This window comes from Phodopus roborovskii, unplaced genomic scaffold (assembly GCF_943737965.1).
Source record: "Phodopus roborovskii unplaced genomic scaffold, PHOROB, whole genome shotgun sequence".
NCBI classification, from domain to species: domain Eukaryota; kingdom Metazoa; phylum Chordata; class Mammalia; order Rodentia; family Cricetidae; genus Phodopus; species Phodopus roborovskii.
In genome coordinates, this window is record NW_026126416.1 from 2,669,336 (window position 1) to 2,684,717 (window position 15,382).

Consider the following 15,382-nt stretch of genomic DNA (forward strand, 5'->3'; position numbering starts at 1 on the left):
AATGAACCACCCACACCACCAGTCCGGTGTGAGCGGTCTGCAATGTTTTCAGGTGAACTCCAGAGTTAACAGGAACTGTGAGGGGGGCAAGTCCCATAATGAATCACAAAGGATTTATTCTGATACTCTTCTGCCCTAAGCAATTCTACTGTGCCCTCCCTCCCTGCCTCCCTCCCTCTCTCCCTCCCTCCCACCCTCCCTCCCTCCCTCTCTTCCTCCCTCCCTCTCTCCTTCCAGCAATGGAGCAGAAAGTGTGGGGGAAACAGGCTTACAGTGGGGAAAACCCAGCTGTGTTCAAAGTCAACACCACAGAGACTAGCTTGCAGCACACGCCCTTTAAGACACTGTGGAAATGGCATTTTACCTCTATGATCTTCTCCCTCAAAGCTATAACCCCAGTGTAATAATGAGAAAAACAGCAGACAGATTCTAGGAGCCGGCCGCTGGGCAACACATCTGACCAATATACCTGAAAATGTCAAGGCCATCAAAACCAAACATAGTGAATTAATTGCTAGAGGGAAGAGGAACCCAGCAGATATGGTGAGAGACCAAACGTAATTTAGAACCCCGAGGGAATAATGGGACTAAGAGGGGACATCAGGGAAAGCCAGAGTTCTGGAATGCCACGTAGGACATCAACGTGTGGCAAATGTAGCATAGTAACGTAAGATACTAGCCAGAGCAGAAACAGGAGCCAGGGTAGATGGGAATTTAGTACCATCTTTGCATTTTTTTCTATAAATCTAGAACATTTAAAGTACAAAGTTAATTATTTAAAAAAGCAAAAAGGTAAGGCTATGAGCATCTTCACGGCCAATCGGTTACAAGAACAGGGCATCTGCTTATCTGTGCTCTGCTGGGCGTTTGGCTTTCTCAGGGTGGACCCGCCACGGTGGCCCTGGCACACAGAGACTGAACATTGTCTGAGTGGCTTCTTAGTAAACAGAAGCTTTGAACTTCACATTGAATTCAGCATCCCATGTATTTCACTGAGTGAAAGGTGAATATACACATTTGCAGAACATGGCTGCAGTGTCTTATAAAAGGAAGTTAGTTCCACTGAGAAAGCATTTAAACTTGAAAAAAAAAAAAAAAAGGTGAGCTTAATTCTGAGATAGAAAGAGGCATTATTGCTCTGAAAGACAAGATAACTCCTCTTTCAAGATCTGGATGTAGCATCACACACGCATGATTTGTACGCTTAACATAACTGGAAGATTAAGGCAATTAATGGGTTAACAGTTTCATCAGCTTCAGGCTATTTTTTTTTAAAACCAGTTTTGACATCTTGATCAGTTTATGCTCAACCAGATTAGTACAGTAACGACTGGTTATATGTGTGGTTACATATGCACACTTAGTTTAAACAAAATGAACGGCGTTAAGCACCAAATACTGGGGAAGCTTACGTTTAAAACACACTTTCAGCCTATATACACATTAGTACCTGATTTAACAGCACAGTAGAATTCATTTTACGGCGGAAAACCAACAGATAACACAGCTCCGTGAGATGACCGGATGGGGAAACATTCCGAGGGAAAACAGATAAACAGCAGTGAAGAGCTTTCATTCCTATGGGTGATTCTGTTTACGGGGAATTAAATCCACATGTCTCTGGAGAAGCCAGGAGGCCAGCGACTGACCCTTGCTGGTACCCTAAGTTTGGCTTCCACTTCTCTCTTGTGAAATGTTTAACCCTTGTTGCAAGTCACTTGGCTTGTGACACAGGGCCACGACTTCTTGGAGCAGGCCCCCGCCTTCCGAGGGCCCCTTAAATTCTCGCCCTGCTTTCTCCCAGGGGACAAAGGTAGACAGGCGGTTCCCCAGGCTGGGTGGCAGCAGATGCCCCGAGGCCTGACTTAGTGTTTCCTTCAGCTCTGCTTTTCCTTCAGACACTTGAGGAACCTCGGGGGAGGCTGACTGGGAAGCCAGGCCGGAAGGAGAAGCTGGCTTGCCTACCGCAGTGGGGCCATGCATGCTGTGGGCACAGAGGGACTTCTCACTGCTCTCCTCCTCCAGGATAAACAGAGAGTCTGCCAGCACACCAGAGGACACCCTCTTCCTGGGGGATGGAGGGAGGTGCTTGCCATGGAGGGCACTGTCGTCCTGCCCGAGACTCCACTCTCCTTGGTCGCCAGAAGCACCGAGTAGGGTCAGGTTATTCTCACTGGGCGCATTGGACTTGTTCTGGGAAGGGAAGGAACAACTTGAGATACTTTATAGATTACAGCAACTTCATTTCTGCCTTGAAGGTGAGCGAGGCTCCCGAGTCTTAGCCAGGATTGTGGGTGCAGCCCCCCAGCAGGATCACAGTCCTTCCAGCACCAGGGACAGGCATGAGGGGAGTCGGGTCAGGATGTGGCAAACTCTGGTTGCCACGTGTTTAAAGTGTCACACTTCCGTTCTCTGCAGACGGAACGGGGTCCCACTGAGGTCCATCCACTTCACAGTTTTACAAGCCCTTAGTTTAGTACATTTAAAACTGTTCACTTTTGAAGCAAGGAAATAGAAAAATAAAAAGATTTTAACAGACATATTCGCTGTGGTTTTTCACATAAAATGTCTTTACAAGGATGAGTATGAAACTGGAGGGAATGTGGCTGGAAAAGGGCGCCAGTCAGTGCCACCCACTAGTGAGTGGGCGGAAACGGGACGGGAATACTGTGGCAACTTCAGTAGAAGACACAATTCATGAGGATGAAATTGTTACCACAGTTTGACGTTTGCGCACCTTCCTACCTAGAGGTTAAATGCTTCTATAAATTAAGACCAGGCGAGCAGAGGGCAAGAGTGTTTCCATTTAACGCTGTAAGTGAAACTCAACTCACCGTCGGTTTGTAATCGATGTCATCCATGGATCTGAAGAAATCCAGGCTCTTTGCAGCCGCCAGCTTGCCTTGGTCGGAGCTGTGTGTGCTCAGCGTGTCCAGGATTTCCCCCAGCAAGTCCATCTCACCCGAGTAAGGAGCCTTCACTCCTGCTTCAACCGAGTCGTCGCTCTCGTAGAAATAAGCAGAAGCTTCTTCGCCGTCTTCGGAAGACACCCTGGAAGGGGACAGGAGGTGCAGCAGTCAGCGTTTACCCACACAGGCTGCGTCTGAACAGCTCACCGACTTCATTCATTCGGTATTTCGGCAGAGCCACAGCGAAGTGATTGGGGGGGGTGTTGGGGGAGCGCAAGCTTTTAACTCCAGCACTGTGGAGGCTGAGGCAGGAGGATTGCATGCATGAGGCTGGTGTGGGCTACAGAGAGAAACATGAGGCAGGAGGACGAAGAGGTAAGGGAGGAAGGAAAAGAACACGAAAGGGGACAGGAGAGGTTTGAGGATGGGGGTGGGGGGTGGGGGACGGACGGACGACAAAGAACAGAAATAAAAACTACAACAGACTCTACAGGGATGCTCATCTCTACTTCAAATACGGAAAAAACTTGGGCACGTGCGTTAAGAGCAAAAACTAAAGCCACTAACCGCAAGCCAGGCCTTTCATCAGCCTCATCAGATTGAACACTTGGAAAGTCTGCAACATTCCAAATTTACTTTCCATACTTTACATTGTTTTCCTTTCCTTATTTGTCTTGGAAAAGGATAAACACTCTCATTGCATGCAGAGAATGTCTATTTTATTACCACCGACCTTAAAACTGCTAAAACCCGAAGTTTATATAATTTCCCTATTTTGCATTACGTAGCACACCTGCACATTTCTCTCGGGGGATGGCACCTTCACCTGAGCTCAGCTCAGTCTGTTTCCAAATGACTGTTATCACTGTTCCTTTCAGAGTGGGGTGAGAACTCGAGCTCGCCTCTGTCACCGTCTCCACTCCTTGAAAACCCTCGACAGATGAGTCTGTTCCCCAGGAGCAAGCATTTCCAGTCTATCTTGCCTGGCCCTCTCTGAAGCCCCAATCCTCACAGCGCTGCATGGGGCACCATTTCCGTTTGTTGATGACCATTGTGAGCGATCAAAACCTGAAGTTTAGTAGTCCCTAACTCCTGCCAGTGAGCCCCGCCCTTAGACAGGACGACACAGTGCTAGACTCACTTGCTTGATCGTTCAATGTCATCGTCATCATCATACAGGGTACCATCGAGGCTCTTATGAGGCCTTCTCAAGTGTGCCTGGAAAGAAAAATTGACAATAAATTGAGTTACTGATTTAAAACATGTGTCCTTAGTTATTTTAAAAGGACAGTGTAATTTCATAAGAAATACTTATAAAAGAAAGATGCTGTCAAATCTCTTGAATGTCATTCACTAATCTGACAAATTAGAACAAGGAGAAATACAGGCAAAATAGTATTTAAAACAAAACAAAACAAAAACTTAACACTTCCTAGCTCCTCGAGTAATAACTAGAAATAGATACACGAATGGACAGTTACACAGTTTCAGATACCAGTGTATCTGATTTAGTATCAGTCACATATCCATATTGCAATTATCATGTAATTGCCAATTTTATTACCTTCTCCCATCCCCCACAAGGCCTAAGAGCATGCTTTCAATTCTAAACGTATATATAAAAGCCCAGGCGGTTTAGAATGCCACAGAATATAGGCGCTGGTTCTGGAGCGCTGGGGGCCTGTATTCCTGCATTTGTGACGAGTGCTTAGGCTATGTCAGCGCTGGGTCTGAGGAACCCGCTCTGAAGAGATCTTCACATTGGCAGTTTACCGTGCGTACCTACAGACCAAGGGATATCTTTCTGTGACAAGTTTTAGGCTACCTGGTGGAGTGGAGGAGCATCATAATGAACAGGAACAAGACCTGTGTCCTTGTGGATGTTAGTCTAGTAAACACAAACTAAACTAACTAATAATCGCACCCATCAGCGTAAAAGGTATGACTCCAATCAGCTTCTCCTAAGCTATCAATGCCACGGAAGCTCTTACTAGGAAAGGACCTAATCTGGGGGCCATTGCAGTTACCCCCTTTCCTCACCAGGTGGCGTTCACACACTGACACACACACACACACACACACACACACACACACACACACACACACACACACACACAGAAAGGACAGCTGGAACTCTTGGGGTCACATAGCGGCCCAACTGCTTCTGCAGGAAAATGTGGGGAGCATGGATGAGAGGCAGGGCAGAGCCAACGCCAGATTCACAGCCCCCAGTAATGTCGAGCAACAGGAAGCCACTGGCTCCAATACTTTCTGAGAACTTAGTAAACGTTGGCCCTGTACAGTGTCTCTAAGTTAAGGCAAATGTTTCGTAGCATTTCTTCATTCTATAAACACGCAGGAAGCGCCAACTATGTGCATTTTACTGCTCCCACAGCACACATACTATGAATGAAAAGACCATATTTCGTCTACACTGCAAAGACAACACTAGTCATTCCAGAGTTACACACGGGTGGGCAATGAGCATCTCTCGTAGGATCCAAGCATCAGACAGCACAGGAAAGGTAGCCCTCTGGGATGTAAAACGGGGGCTGGGTGGCTCAGTGGTTAAGAGCATGTGCTGTTCTCACAGGGGATCAGAGTTCAGTTCCCAGCACCCGTGTTAGTTGACTCACAACTGCCTGTAATTCTAGAGGCAACCGATGCCTCTGGCCTCCCTCACAGACCCACATGCAGACAGATGCACACATGCGCATAATTAAAAATAGAAAAAATAAATATCTGGGGAAGAACATAAAGCAGGCAAAGCTTCTATGGCTTAGAAACCAATTGAAAATGAGACTCTGAACTGAACATCAGGGATCTTAGCCAAACTCCTGGATTCTGAACAATGTGAAGTACATGAAAATGTGAAGTACACATCCGGTGTGGGTGAAAATTCACAAAGTCAGTGCTCATGCCAAGGGACGCTTGCTGTGCCTGGGAGAAAAGGTTAAAACTCTGAAGAAGGAAGTCTACCAGTACGGAATGAAAACTCCTGGAGCTGAGCCCGTAGGTAGACCCTGAATGAAATAAAGACCTGTGCAGACAAGGGGCGTTCACAAGGAGGAAAGCAAAAGTCACACACGCCCAGAACAAATGCTACCTTCTCAGCTGCGCCCTCTGGAAGGCGCCCAGACTGCCAAGTGGCCTGCCTGGTGAGTTTACCAAGCCTGGTAAACTTGCAGTTACCCTTGTGATCGCTAGATGGCGAGCGACGCTAATAAGGCTAAAAATGCAGCTGGGGCTCAAATTCTTGCCGGAGTGGGGTAGGGGGTGGGGGCGGGGGAACTGGAGGGACAGGATGGGTACAAGCACGTGAAACAGAAAACGTGTCTGACACAGACTCACTCTGAGGACCAGACCGGCCTTGGCTTCACGGTCCCGTGTCTGCCTCCACAGGACTAGGGTTACAGCTCTGTGCCCGCTTGCCTGGCTGACTGCACAGGCTTTTCTTTTGTTCGCATAGCCTACTCTTTTTAAAAAGAAGTACTTGTATACCTAGGAGTGTTTCCGCTTGAATGTGTACATGTGCCTCACCTGTTGCCTGGTGCCTGAGGAAGTCCAGTGACGGCTTCGGATATCCCAGAACTAGCGTTACAGGGCTGTTAACTACTGTGGTGGCGCTGGGAACAGGACCCAGGTCCCCTGCCAGGCCACAAGGTGTTCTAAACCATGGAGCCATCTCTCTAGCCCCTAAAATTAGGTATAATGAATACTGCCCCCATTTTGGAGCTGAGGCAACCAAAGTCCAGAATTACTGTTTTGCTGACCCAAAGTCTACACAGCAAACTCTTGATCTTATGCATAAAATCCATCTGTAGGATAAAAGTGTCATAGCATGGAATTGTAATTGCAGTGCCTTGAACATGCACAGCGGTTTTACTATTTGGAAAGAGCTTTATACCACATTTTAAAGAAACATTTACAATAGTAACTGAAGTGCAGTTAAAGACTTAACTGAAGGTTTGTTTGCTTCAGTGGTAGGTCTTTCACACACTCTATTTCCTCGGCAACCTTACTTTTCCAGAAACTGTGCTGAGCACTTTTCCCGTTTTGTGTATGAGAAGAGCAAGCGGTGACTTGGTGAGTTGTGAGATCAGAAAGGGGCGTGGCTAGGCTAGGACTCTGCCCCAAGTAAGCAGACTCCACAAAATTCCTATTGTAACCCTGCTGGGCGAGAGCATTCTGAGGTGCCCTCCTGTAAATGACAACCCTCAACCTCATTTCAAAGCAGGAGCCGTGCTGGCAAGATGATGTGGGTGCCAGTGCTGCAGAGGGCAGAGGGCAGGAAGATGCAGATGCCAATGCTGCAGAGGGCAGAGGGCAGAGGGCAGGAAGACGTGGCTGTTAAGGGCAGCTGGGAATCTCTGACACTGACGCCAAGGCCATGTCTGCTGCACGGGGAGAGACTGGGGGAGAGACTGGGAACTCCCCCACCCCCACCCGAGAAAGGGGGTGATATAAAGAAGCTCGCGTGCCACAGGAAAAGGGGGTGCGTGGCTCCAGTTCAAACAGGAATGTCCTCTATAGGCCTGGGGTTGAAGACTTGGCCAGGCTGCAGGTCCTTTGCGGGAGGTGCGGGGAAATCTCAGTTGGTGAGATTCGGCAGGAGGAAGTCAGTCACAGCGACATGCCCCACGAAGACAGGGTCCCTTCCTTGCTCTAAAGCTTCCAGCTGCCAGGAGGTGAACAGCCTCTGCCAGACTCATCTGTTGTCCTGATACAAGGCCTGATGTGAACCCAGAGCAATGGTGTGGGTGAATCAATCCCTGAGACCAGGAGTTAGAAGGAGCCTCTCCTGTTAAATGGCTGCTTTGAGGTGTCTGTCACAAGGACACCGATGAGCTAACAGAGCTGTGTCGGAGGCACAGGGGCCAGGGCTTGCCCAAGACAGAGGCTGCATCAGAGCATGAAATAGTTGTGAGGCCAGACCCGAGTGCAGACGGGTCCCATGTGGCTCGGGTAGACAAGGACTATGGAAAACTTCGGATGATCCAGGAAAACTGAGAGAATGCACAACTTCCTGCAAAGTATTATACCAAACAGAAGATAATCACATCACACTGATATGGTTATCAACAACAAAACCCAACTGCAGCTCAAATTCTGATTGGCATACACTTTTATAATAATGATAATACCGTTACAAAAGGAAAAGCATGCTTAGTTCTAGAGCAAAGCACTAAGGCCCTCTGCACATGAGGCCGGGTGTTCTATTAGGAATCAAGAGGCACGGAACAATAACAATGCATGGATAAATGGGCAATAGGATTATTTTTTTTAAAGAGTCAAGTGGAACTTATAAAAAAAAAAAGACAAAGCATTATTATAAAGATGAAAAACAGTCCTGATGGATTCATTAGCAGAGTCAACAAAGGAACGGTGCACTTTCAAACAGGTCACAAGAAAATGACCACAGCTGAATAAAACACAGAAAGAGAAAAGGGCAAACCAAAAGAAAATAAGGCACCCAAGGGCTGAGCGATGCTGTCCGCTTCATTCTGTCTCCAGCCCAGAGTAGATATCACCCCCCCCATTGTATTGTTACTATAAATAAAAGGGGGAACACCACCTAATGCGAAACTGAGTGTTGTGAATACTGGAAGCAATGTGTGTTAACAAAACCCCAATTTTCATGATAATCTGTGGAGGTGGCCATGGCTACCACCATTTAACAGCTCGCCAGGCTTAGAGCGGTTAGGAAAGACATTTATGTTCACAAACCATCCCTAGGGCAGGGCTGGTGTTCTTGTCTGTATGAAGCCTGGGATTTTTCCATTCCCACCTAATAAGTGACAAAGGCTGATGCGCAGAGAGTGAATGTAAAACTCCGTGAAGCAAGCTTCGTGCATTTGTACAGAATGCTCCCCGAGAAGCTAAAAGGAAGGGATCTTGGAAGCCAAACTGGTAGGTGTGACAATACAGAGGTTCTGAGGAGACACGGCCTTGGTCAAGAGTTGAATGGGACCCTGCACAATGATGTGTCCACTCTGCCCATTGCTCAACGCCAGGGCATTGACAGGGGCTCAGTTCAATTTAGCTGGACTCTATTCTCCTTTCCACTCACTCTTGGCTCCCTCCCTCCCTCCCTCCCTCCCTCCCTCCCTTTCTTTCCCCCTTTTTTAAAATTTAAATTTGAAACAAGCTTGTTTTACATGTCAGTCCCAGTTCTCTCCCCCCCCCCCATTCTTCCCTGTTCCCCCACAAAACCCCATCCCATCCCCTTTCTGCTCCCCAGGGAGGATGAGGCCTTCCATGGGGATCTTCAAAGTCTGTCATATCATTTGGAGCAGGGCCTAGGCCCTCCCCCATGTGTCTAGGCTGAGGGAGTATCCATCTATGTGGAATGGGCTCCCTAAGTCCATTCGTGCACTAGGGATAAATACTAATCCACTACCAGAGGCCCCACAGACTGCCCAGTCCTCCTAACTGACACCACATTCAGGGGGTCTGGGTTGGTCCTGTGCTGGTTTCTCAGCTGTCAGACTGGGGTGCCCTCTGTTTCTCCTTCCTTCCTTCCTTTCTTCCTTCCTTCCTTTCTTTTTTAACTAAAACATCATTAGGTATTAGAGTTGAAAACTGAATATAAGAAATCAGAACTGACCCATTGTTACCAGCTGTTTTTCTCCGCCGCCGAGATCCCACAGTCACGCCAGCCCCTGTATTTGATATAACGCTGTTGGCCAGTTACTTGTTTTTTATCGGCTAGCTCTGTCTTAATTATTAACCCATTTCTATTAATTTAAGTATTTCCACGTGGTCTCGTCTTACCAGAGAGAGGGCTGGTGTTTGCTCTCCCCAGTCTCTCCATGTTGACTCCTCCTTACTTTTCCTTGAATCCTCCTTGTCTCCTAGTCCCACCTATCTTGCCTTTCCTATTGGTCAACAGTGCTTTATTATTAACCAGTATGAGAAACATATTTACAGAATGACATCTCCCACCATCTCCTCTTTTCTGTCTAAACAAAAAGAAGGGTTTTAACCTTAACAAAGGAAAATATATAACACAACAATTATCACATAAGAATTACAGTTAACAATATTTAGTCTATTAACATTTAGCAAGATTTGAATAAAATATTCCATCATCTATCCTATCTTTGAGTGTCTAAAGTCTATGTAACTTATCTTTAATCCTAACTAAGGAAAACTATAACCATAATGTCATTCTGTAAATATGTTTCTCATACTGGTGAAAGAATAAAGCACTGTTGCCCAACAACAACAACAACAACAACAAAAAAAAAAAATTGGTGGGACTAGGAGACAAGGAGGATTCGAGGAAGTAGTAGGGAAGAGTCAACATGGAGAAACTGGGGAGAGCAGATGCCTGCCCACTCTCTGGTAAGACGAGACCACGTGCAAATACTTAGATTAATAGAAATGGGTTAATAATTAAGACAGAGCTAGCCTATAAGAAACAAGTAACTGGCCAACAGAATTATATCTAATACAGAGTCTCTGTGTGTTATTTGGGGCTGGCGCGGCGGTGGGACCAGACCAGCGGGAAAAACCTTACTCGTAACAACCCATGGCTTGGCAAAGTACTCACCCAAAGACTCGGGTATTTATCACTCTTCCTTGTTGTTCAGAGATTATGTGAACAGCTGCCCAGTGGCAACCCTCTAGGCGGCATCTCTAAAGCTAGGTGACCATGGAAAGTGTGGGATAAGGCTCCCAATCACCCACTTAGGCACCGGCAACATGGTTTCAAACTGGGTGTCTCTAAGCCGGCTTTTAGGAGCTGTTCATCTGCTGAGTGAAACCAACTGTTTGGAATCCCATTCATTACCTTGTTAGTGTCTAACATCTGAAAACACAAATCCCACCAGTGGTTTTACAGTTAGCTTTCGGTGCAAGAAATCACTAGTTAGCAGTAAGACAATATGCTTAAATACATACATTAAATGCCTTAGGGAAGAAGAATACGTCAGCTATCCTTTGAGAAGTGGCAGTCTAGCTGCGGATCCCGAATGGACAGTGGGAAGAGCAACTACGGGAAACAGACTGAGTTCTGAGCACCTAGCGCTGACAAATCCCAAAGCAATGCCATATAAAACCCGGGGCAGGGCGAGAAGCATCATTTCCTATCCTCAGATTCTTGCGAGAAAAGAACTTGTGTACAGAGGTTCCAAAAACTTGGCATTTTTAAAAGAGAACTGTTGTTAATTTGATCAGCACCCTTAGCGGTTAAAAAGGTAATGTGGGGGAAAAAAAACTTAAGACATTAAAGGACAGGAAACAGGGAAAAATATCTTTCCATGATTCTATATAGTCTAGAATGGCAATATTCATTAACTAGATTTACTAAATGGAAAAATTAAATACATTTTGTCTTTGTTTTAAGTTTTTATAATACTTACTTGTGGCAAATTAGTTTGAAGAATAAGATTATAACATTAATATGTCAACTTAAAAATTTTTCAAAGTTTGTGCGCATACGCACACACACACACACACACACACACACACACACACACAAATACAGTAATTTCCCATTATGTCTTTTACAATATACTGGCTTTGTTCTGAAGATCTAAATTTCTTAAGTGACATTCTGGAGAGCTACTGAACAGACTGGCTGTCTGGCTGAGCAGTATCCCTGGACAAGTTTGGTGCTCCAAATTTTCATGGAAGGAATGTTGCACACAGCTTCCACTAGAGGGCATGCTTGTAATCCAGAACCTATTAGTGTTTTGGAAACAATTTTCACTAAAGTAATACTGCTCCAACAGAGAAAATAACATTTTTTTTTTTTCTAATTAGCAGTATGGTACCTGTATATTTCATGAGAGAATCGCCTATAGAATAAATTGGGTTAAATCCAATGTCAAGAACTCTACCTTGGAATACACACTACTATAGTGTATTTTTATTTAGACAATATGGTCATGTCCACTTAACTTATTTCAGAAGTTTTATCATTTGAAGTTTCTTAAAATATTTCCCTGTTATTTCAATCTAGCAATTGAGCTTAGTAGTATCTCCACCATGGAGCCAAAACAAACAAAATTAAAAATGGTCACTTCTCATAGTCTGTTAGAGTTACTTGTCGTATTAATTCCTGCTCAACAAGAGGGAAAGCATGTCCAGTCCTTGAAACCCAGCCATCTACTTAGGACTAGTGAAGACATCAAAAAAACTTCTCTTTGCAATAGATGGAAACCACAACCAATCAAAGTGTGGATTGTGGAGCCCAGTTCCAACACACACGTCTATAAAACAACTCCAGCACTCAAGGCTCAAGGGACATTGCAGAAGTAGGGACAGAAAGATTGTCAGAGTCAGAGGATCAGGGGATTTGGTTTGAGACTGTGTCTACCACTAATGTCGGAAGCTACATCCATGAAAACTTGCCAACCTGTCTTCCTAAACATGAGCTGAACAGGCATGACAAAGGAGGTTGGGAGAACCAAGGACTATGGGCAACCGAAGAATGCTGAGTGGAAGACACAGGCGTCTTCAGGGAAAAGCACACCAACTGCTATCCATAGCAAATGGCCAGTCCTGAAAACATGAGTCATATTATACGGTTACGAGTGAAATTATACAGACTGAGTAGGTTGTATTTAGGAGAATGCACGCACACACACACATGCACGCACGCACGCGCGCACACACACACACACAGTAGCAACAATGAAGGAAAAAAGAGACAGCAAATTTAAAGTGGGAAGGTTTGAAAGGAAGAAAGGGAAGAATCTCAAACTATGAAAGTGATAAGTCATTCGTCTTATGTAAGACTTGTAAAAACGAAGTATTCTGAATGACTGCCACATCCCTTCTCCGACTCACAGCTTCACAACTGGTTTTTCTTGCCTTGCTATCCACATCGTTGGGACTTTCCTGGCGTGTGTCACTCAAGTGGCAACTACACTACCTTTTTACACTTCCTGCGTCTGCTGAACAGGAAGTGCTACTATTTCTTAGAGTTATATTGTACCTCAGAGTCCACCCGAACCCTTACAAAGGAAACTTTGTCATTAATATATTGCCGTGTCTACACCAACTTCTTATGTGTATCTTGTTTTGTCTTTATTATGAGCTACCTAATTGAGGAGCATCTAAGTGTTTGTATATTAAGTTGCACTTAATTTCTTTGGTGTGTAAAATATACATTTTACTAGCTTCAAAGTGTAACCTGCCTAATTATCATATTTATTAAAGCATAACATCGTGGGATTTATTTTACGTTCCCACACACACAACTGTGGCTATGAAATGGTTTGCTTACAATCTCTGTGAACCGGCAATGTGTATGTGTATATACATGTGCCCTCTTCATGGCACACTTTTAAAAGACAAAAGTGTACTACTTATCGATTATAAACTCGTCACAGCTATTCAAATCCGTTAGAAATGGGTTGTAAAGTGTAAAATGTCGAACTTACAGAGAAACACAGAAAGACCAAAATTTCATTTTAATTGAGCGTAATGAGTAGAGAAAAAGAAAATCTTACCAATCGTATTTTAGAGTGAAAATTCCCTTATCCCTTATTTAAGAAAGAACTGCTCTTGCTTCGAACTACCATTGCATAGGTAAACATGTCCACCAGTTTCGTAGTATGTGGTGGTAACAGGACGGCAGACGTTGTGACTGCCGTGTGTAAGCACTGCCGTGACTGACTCCATTCCTAGGGAGTATTTATCGTACGCGCGCTGTGTGGCCACCACCACTGTGACAGGCCCCACACTGTGTGACACCACAAAGATTATACAAACAACCTAGATGGTAGAAAGGGAGAAACGCTCGTGGATTGGCATTTGTCCCAGGCATGAAACAGTTAAAAGTGATACGTGTGCCAAGGTTTTAATCAGGCTTAGCAACAAAAAGCTTCTTCAGTCCTCCACAAGGTCTGTCTCAGTGAAATGCCTGCCTCGCTTAGGGCCATCCATCTGTTAACAGTGACTACGCTCTTATGCTCGCCCGTTCTCTAAAATACTTGTTAGCGCTCTCTCTCTCTCCCCCCCCCCCCGCCCCGTGTGTGTGTGTGTGTGTGTGTGTGTGCGCGCGCGCGCCTCAGCAAAGACAGGTTAATACTGTTTAAAGCAGAGCCTAGCTCAGGTTTATAGGCTAAAATGTATCATTGAAAGGGATTTCTCTCTTACTCTTAAAAATTTTTTCTAACACACTTCAGACTATTCCATGTGTCAGAATTAATGGTCTGATATTGTTCACTAACTCCTCAGGATTCCGTTTATATAAAATTGACTAAATAAATAAATAAATAAAAGGTAAGTGCGTGGGATTAAAGCTGCTGTGCACCGTGACCAGTAGCAGTATTCTCACCGGACCAAACTGGCCGGTTTTCAATAAATCCGAGAAGGATGCTTTCCCTGGAGTCCTGTTAGGCTAGGGCGGCTGTTAGAACTGTCATCGCCACACAAAAGGGAAAGGGCTGGGTTTTACAAATGTGAAGCCTAATTGGGAGATCTTCATGGCTGCACCCTTGACATTTATTTAAGCCTCATCAACAAAACAGAAAATAGCCATACTAATTAGCAGGCCAGCACACAAATTACTATTTGTTGGGGGTGGATTATGGATTCACAGTCTATTCCAATGACAAGCAAAGTAATGGGACAGAGATATCTAAATTCTTCTCCACGGCACCCAGATTATAAACTCTGCTTATGTTAAATAAAGACACATTCTTAGAATCCAGATGACCGCAATGCACTGCCTATTCTGGGAAATAAAGAAAACGAGTCTTTCATGGGCACGTCTTGCTGGAAGCTGGGGAAGCTATATTCTTTCTACTCCTGGGCCCTTGTCTGATAATTCAATGGTCTCAGAATGGGACGAACAAGACCACTCAGAGTCATTTCTTCATGTAGCGAACAGCAAAGCAAACACCATCTCACAAAGTTATTGACAAGAGACTCGTTCATAGAAGAAGATGCACATTGCTTCCCAGGTCATATGCTAATGTCGCAGGCCGATCCTACTTAGAGGACCTGCTTTTGTAACCATGGTACTGTTCAGTGACTAAGGGCAGGGATTTCACAAGAGAAGAAAGTCAAATAGGGCCATTGTTACAAAGGACACATGTGTACACATGAACAGCTACCAATTATAGAGTACCTGTTAAACTTTACTTGTTAGTGAAGATGTTTTATTCACATTATCTATAATTCCCACGGCATCCTGGGAAAATGATGTGAATATTATTAATTAAAAATGCAGAAAGCAAGACAAAGGGATTATGTTATTTACTAAATGTCAAAAGTAAGTTCCTTTTTCAAATCAAGTTCAATCTATCTCTGTACAAATTTTCCCGTCAGGTGCACCAGGGAAGGAACATGGCTAATGGCGATGTGTGGTATGTACATTGGGAAATTGCTAAGTGTAGGTTCTAATCTACTCATATGTACCAAACAAAGTTACCTGTGAAGGTGGTAGATGTGTTAACTGGTTTAAATGTAATAATTTTGTCATGTGTATAAAAACATGTATATCCAGTATATAT

The 15,382-nt window shown here is 44.8% G+C and overlaps 1 protein-coding gene across 1 annotated transcript in view; it reads right to left on the reverse strand.

The window, feature by feature from the left end:
• Window positions 1–250: 250 nt before the first annotated feature.
• Dennd1b (DENN domain containing 1B) overlaps window positions 251–15,382 on the reverse strand; it is a 166,536-nt gene continuing 151,404 nt past the window's right edge. The window contains exons 20-22 of the mRNA XM_051183180.1: window positions 4,051–4,127; window positions 2,835–3,051; window positions 251–2,193 (exon numbers count right to left, since the gene is read on the reverse strand). Coding sequence (XP_051039137.1) covers window positions 1,663–2,193; window positions 2,835–3,051; window positions 4,051–4,127 — 825 coding nt within the window. The 3' untranslated portion in view covers window positions 251–1,662. The remainder of the gene's footprint in view (window positions 2,194–2,834; window positions 3,052–4,050; window positions 4,128–15,382) is intronic.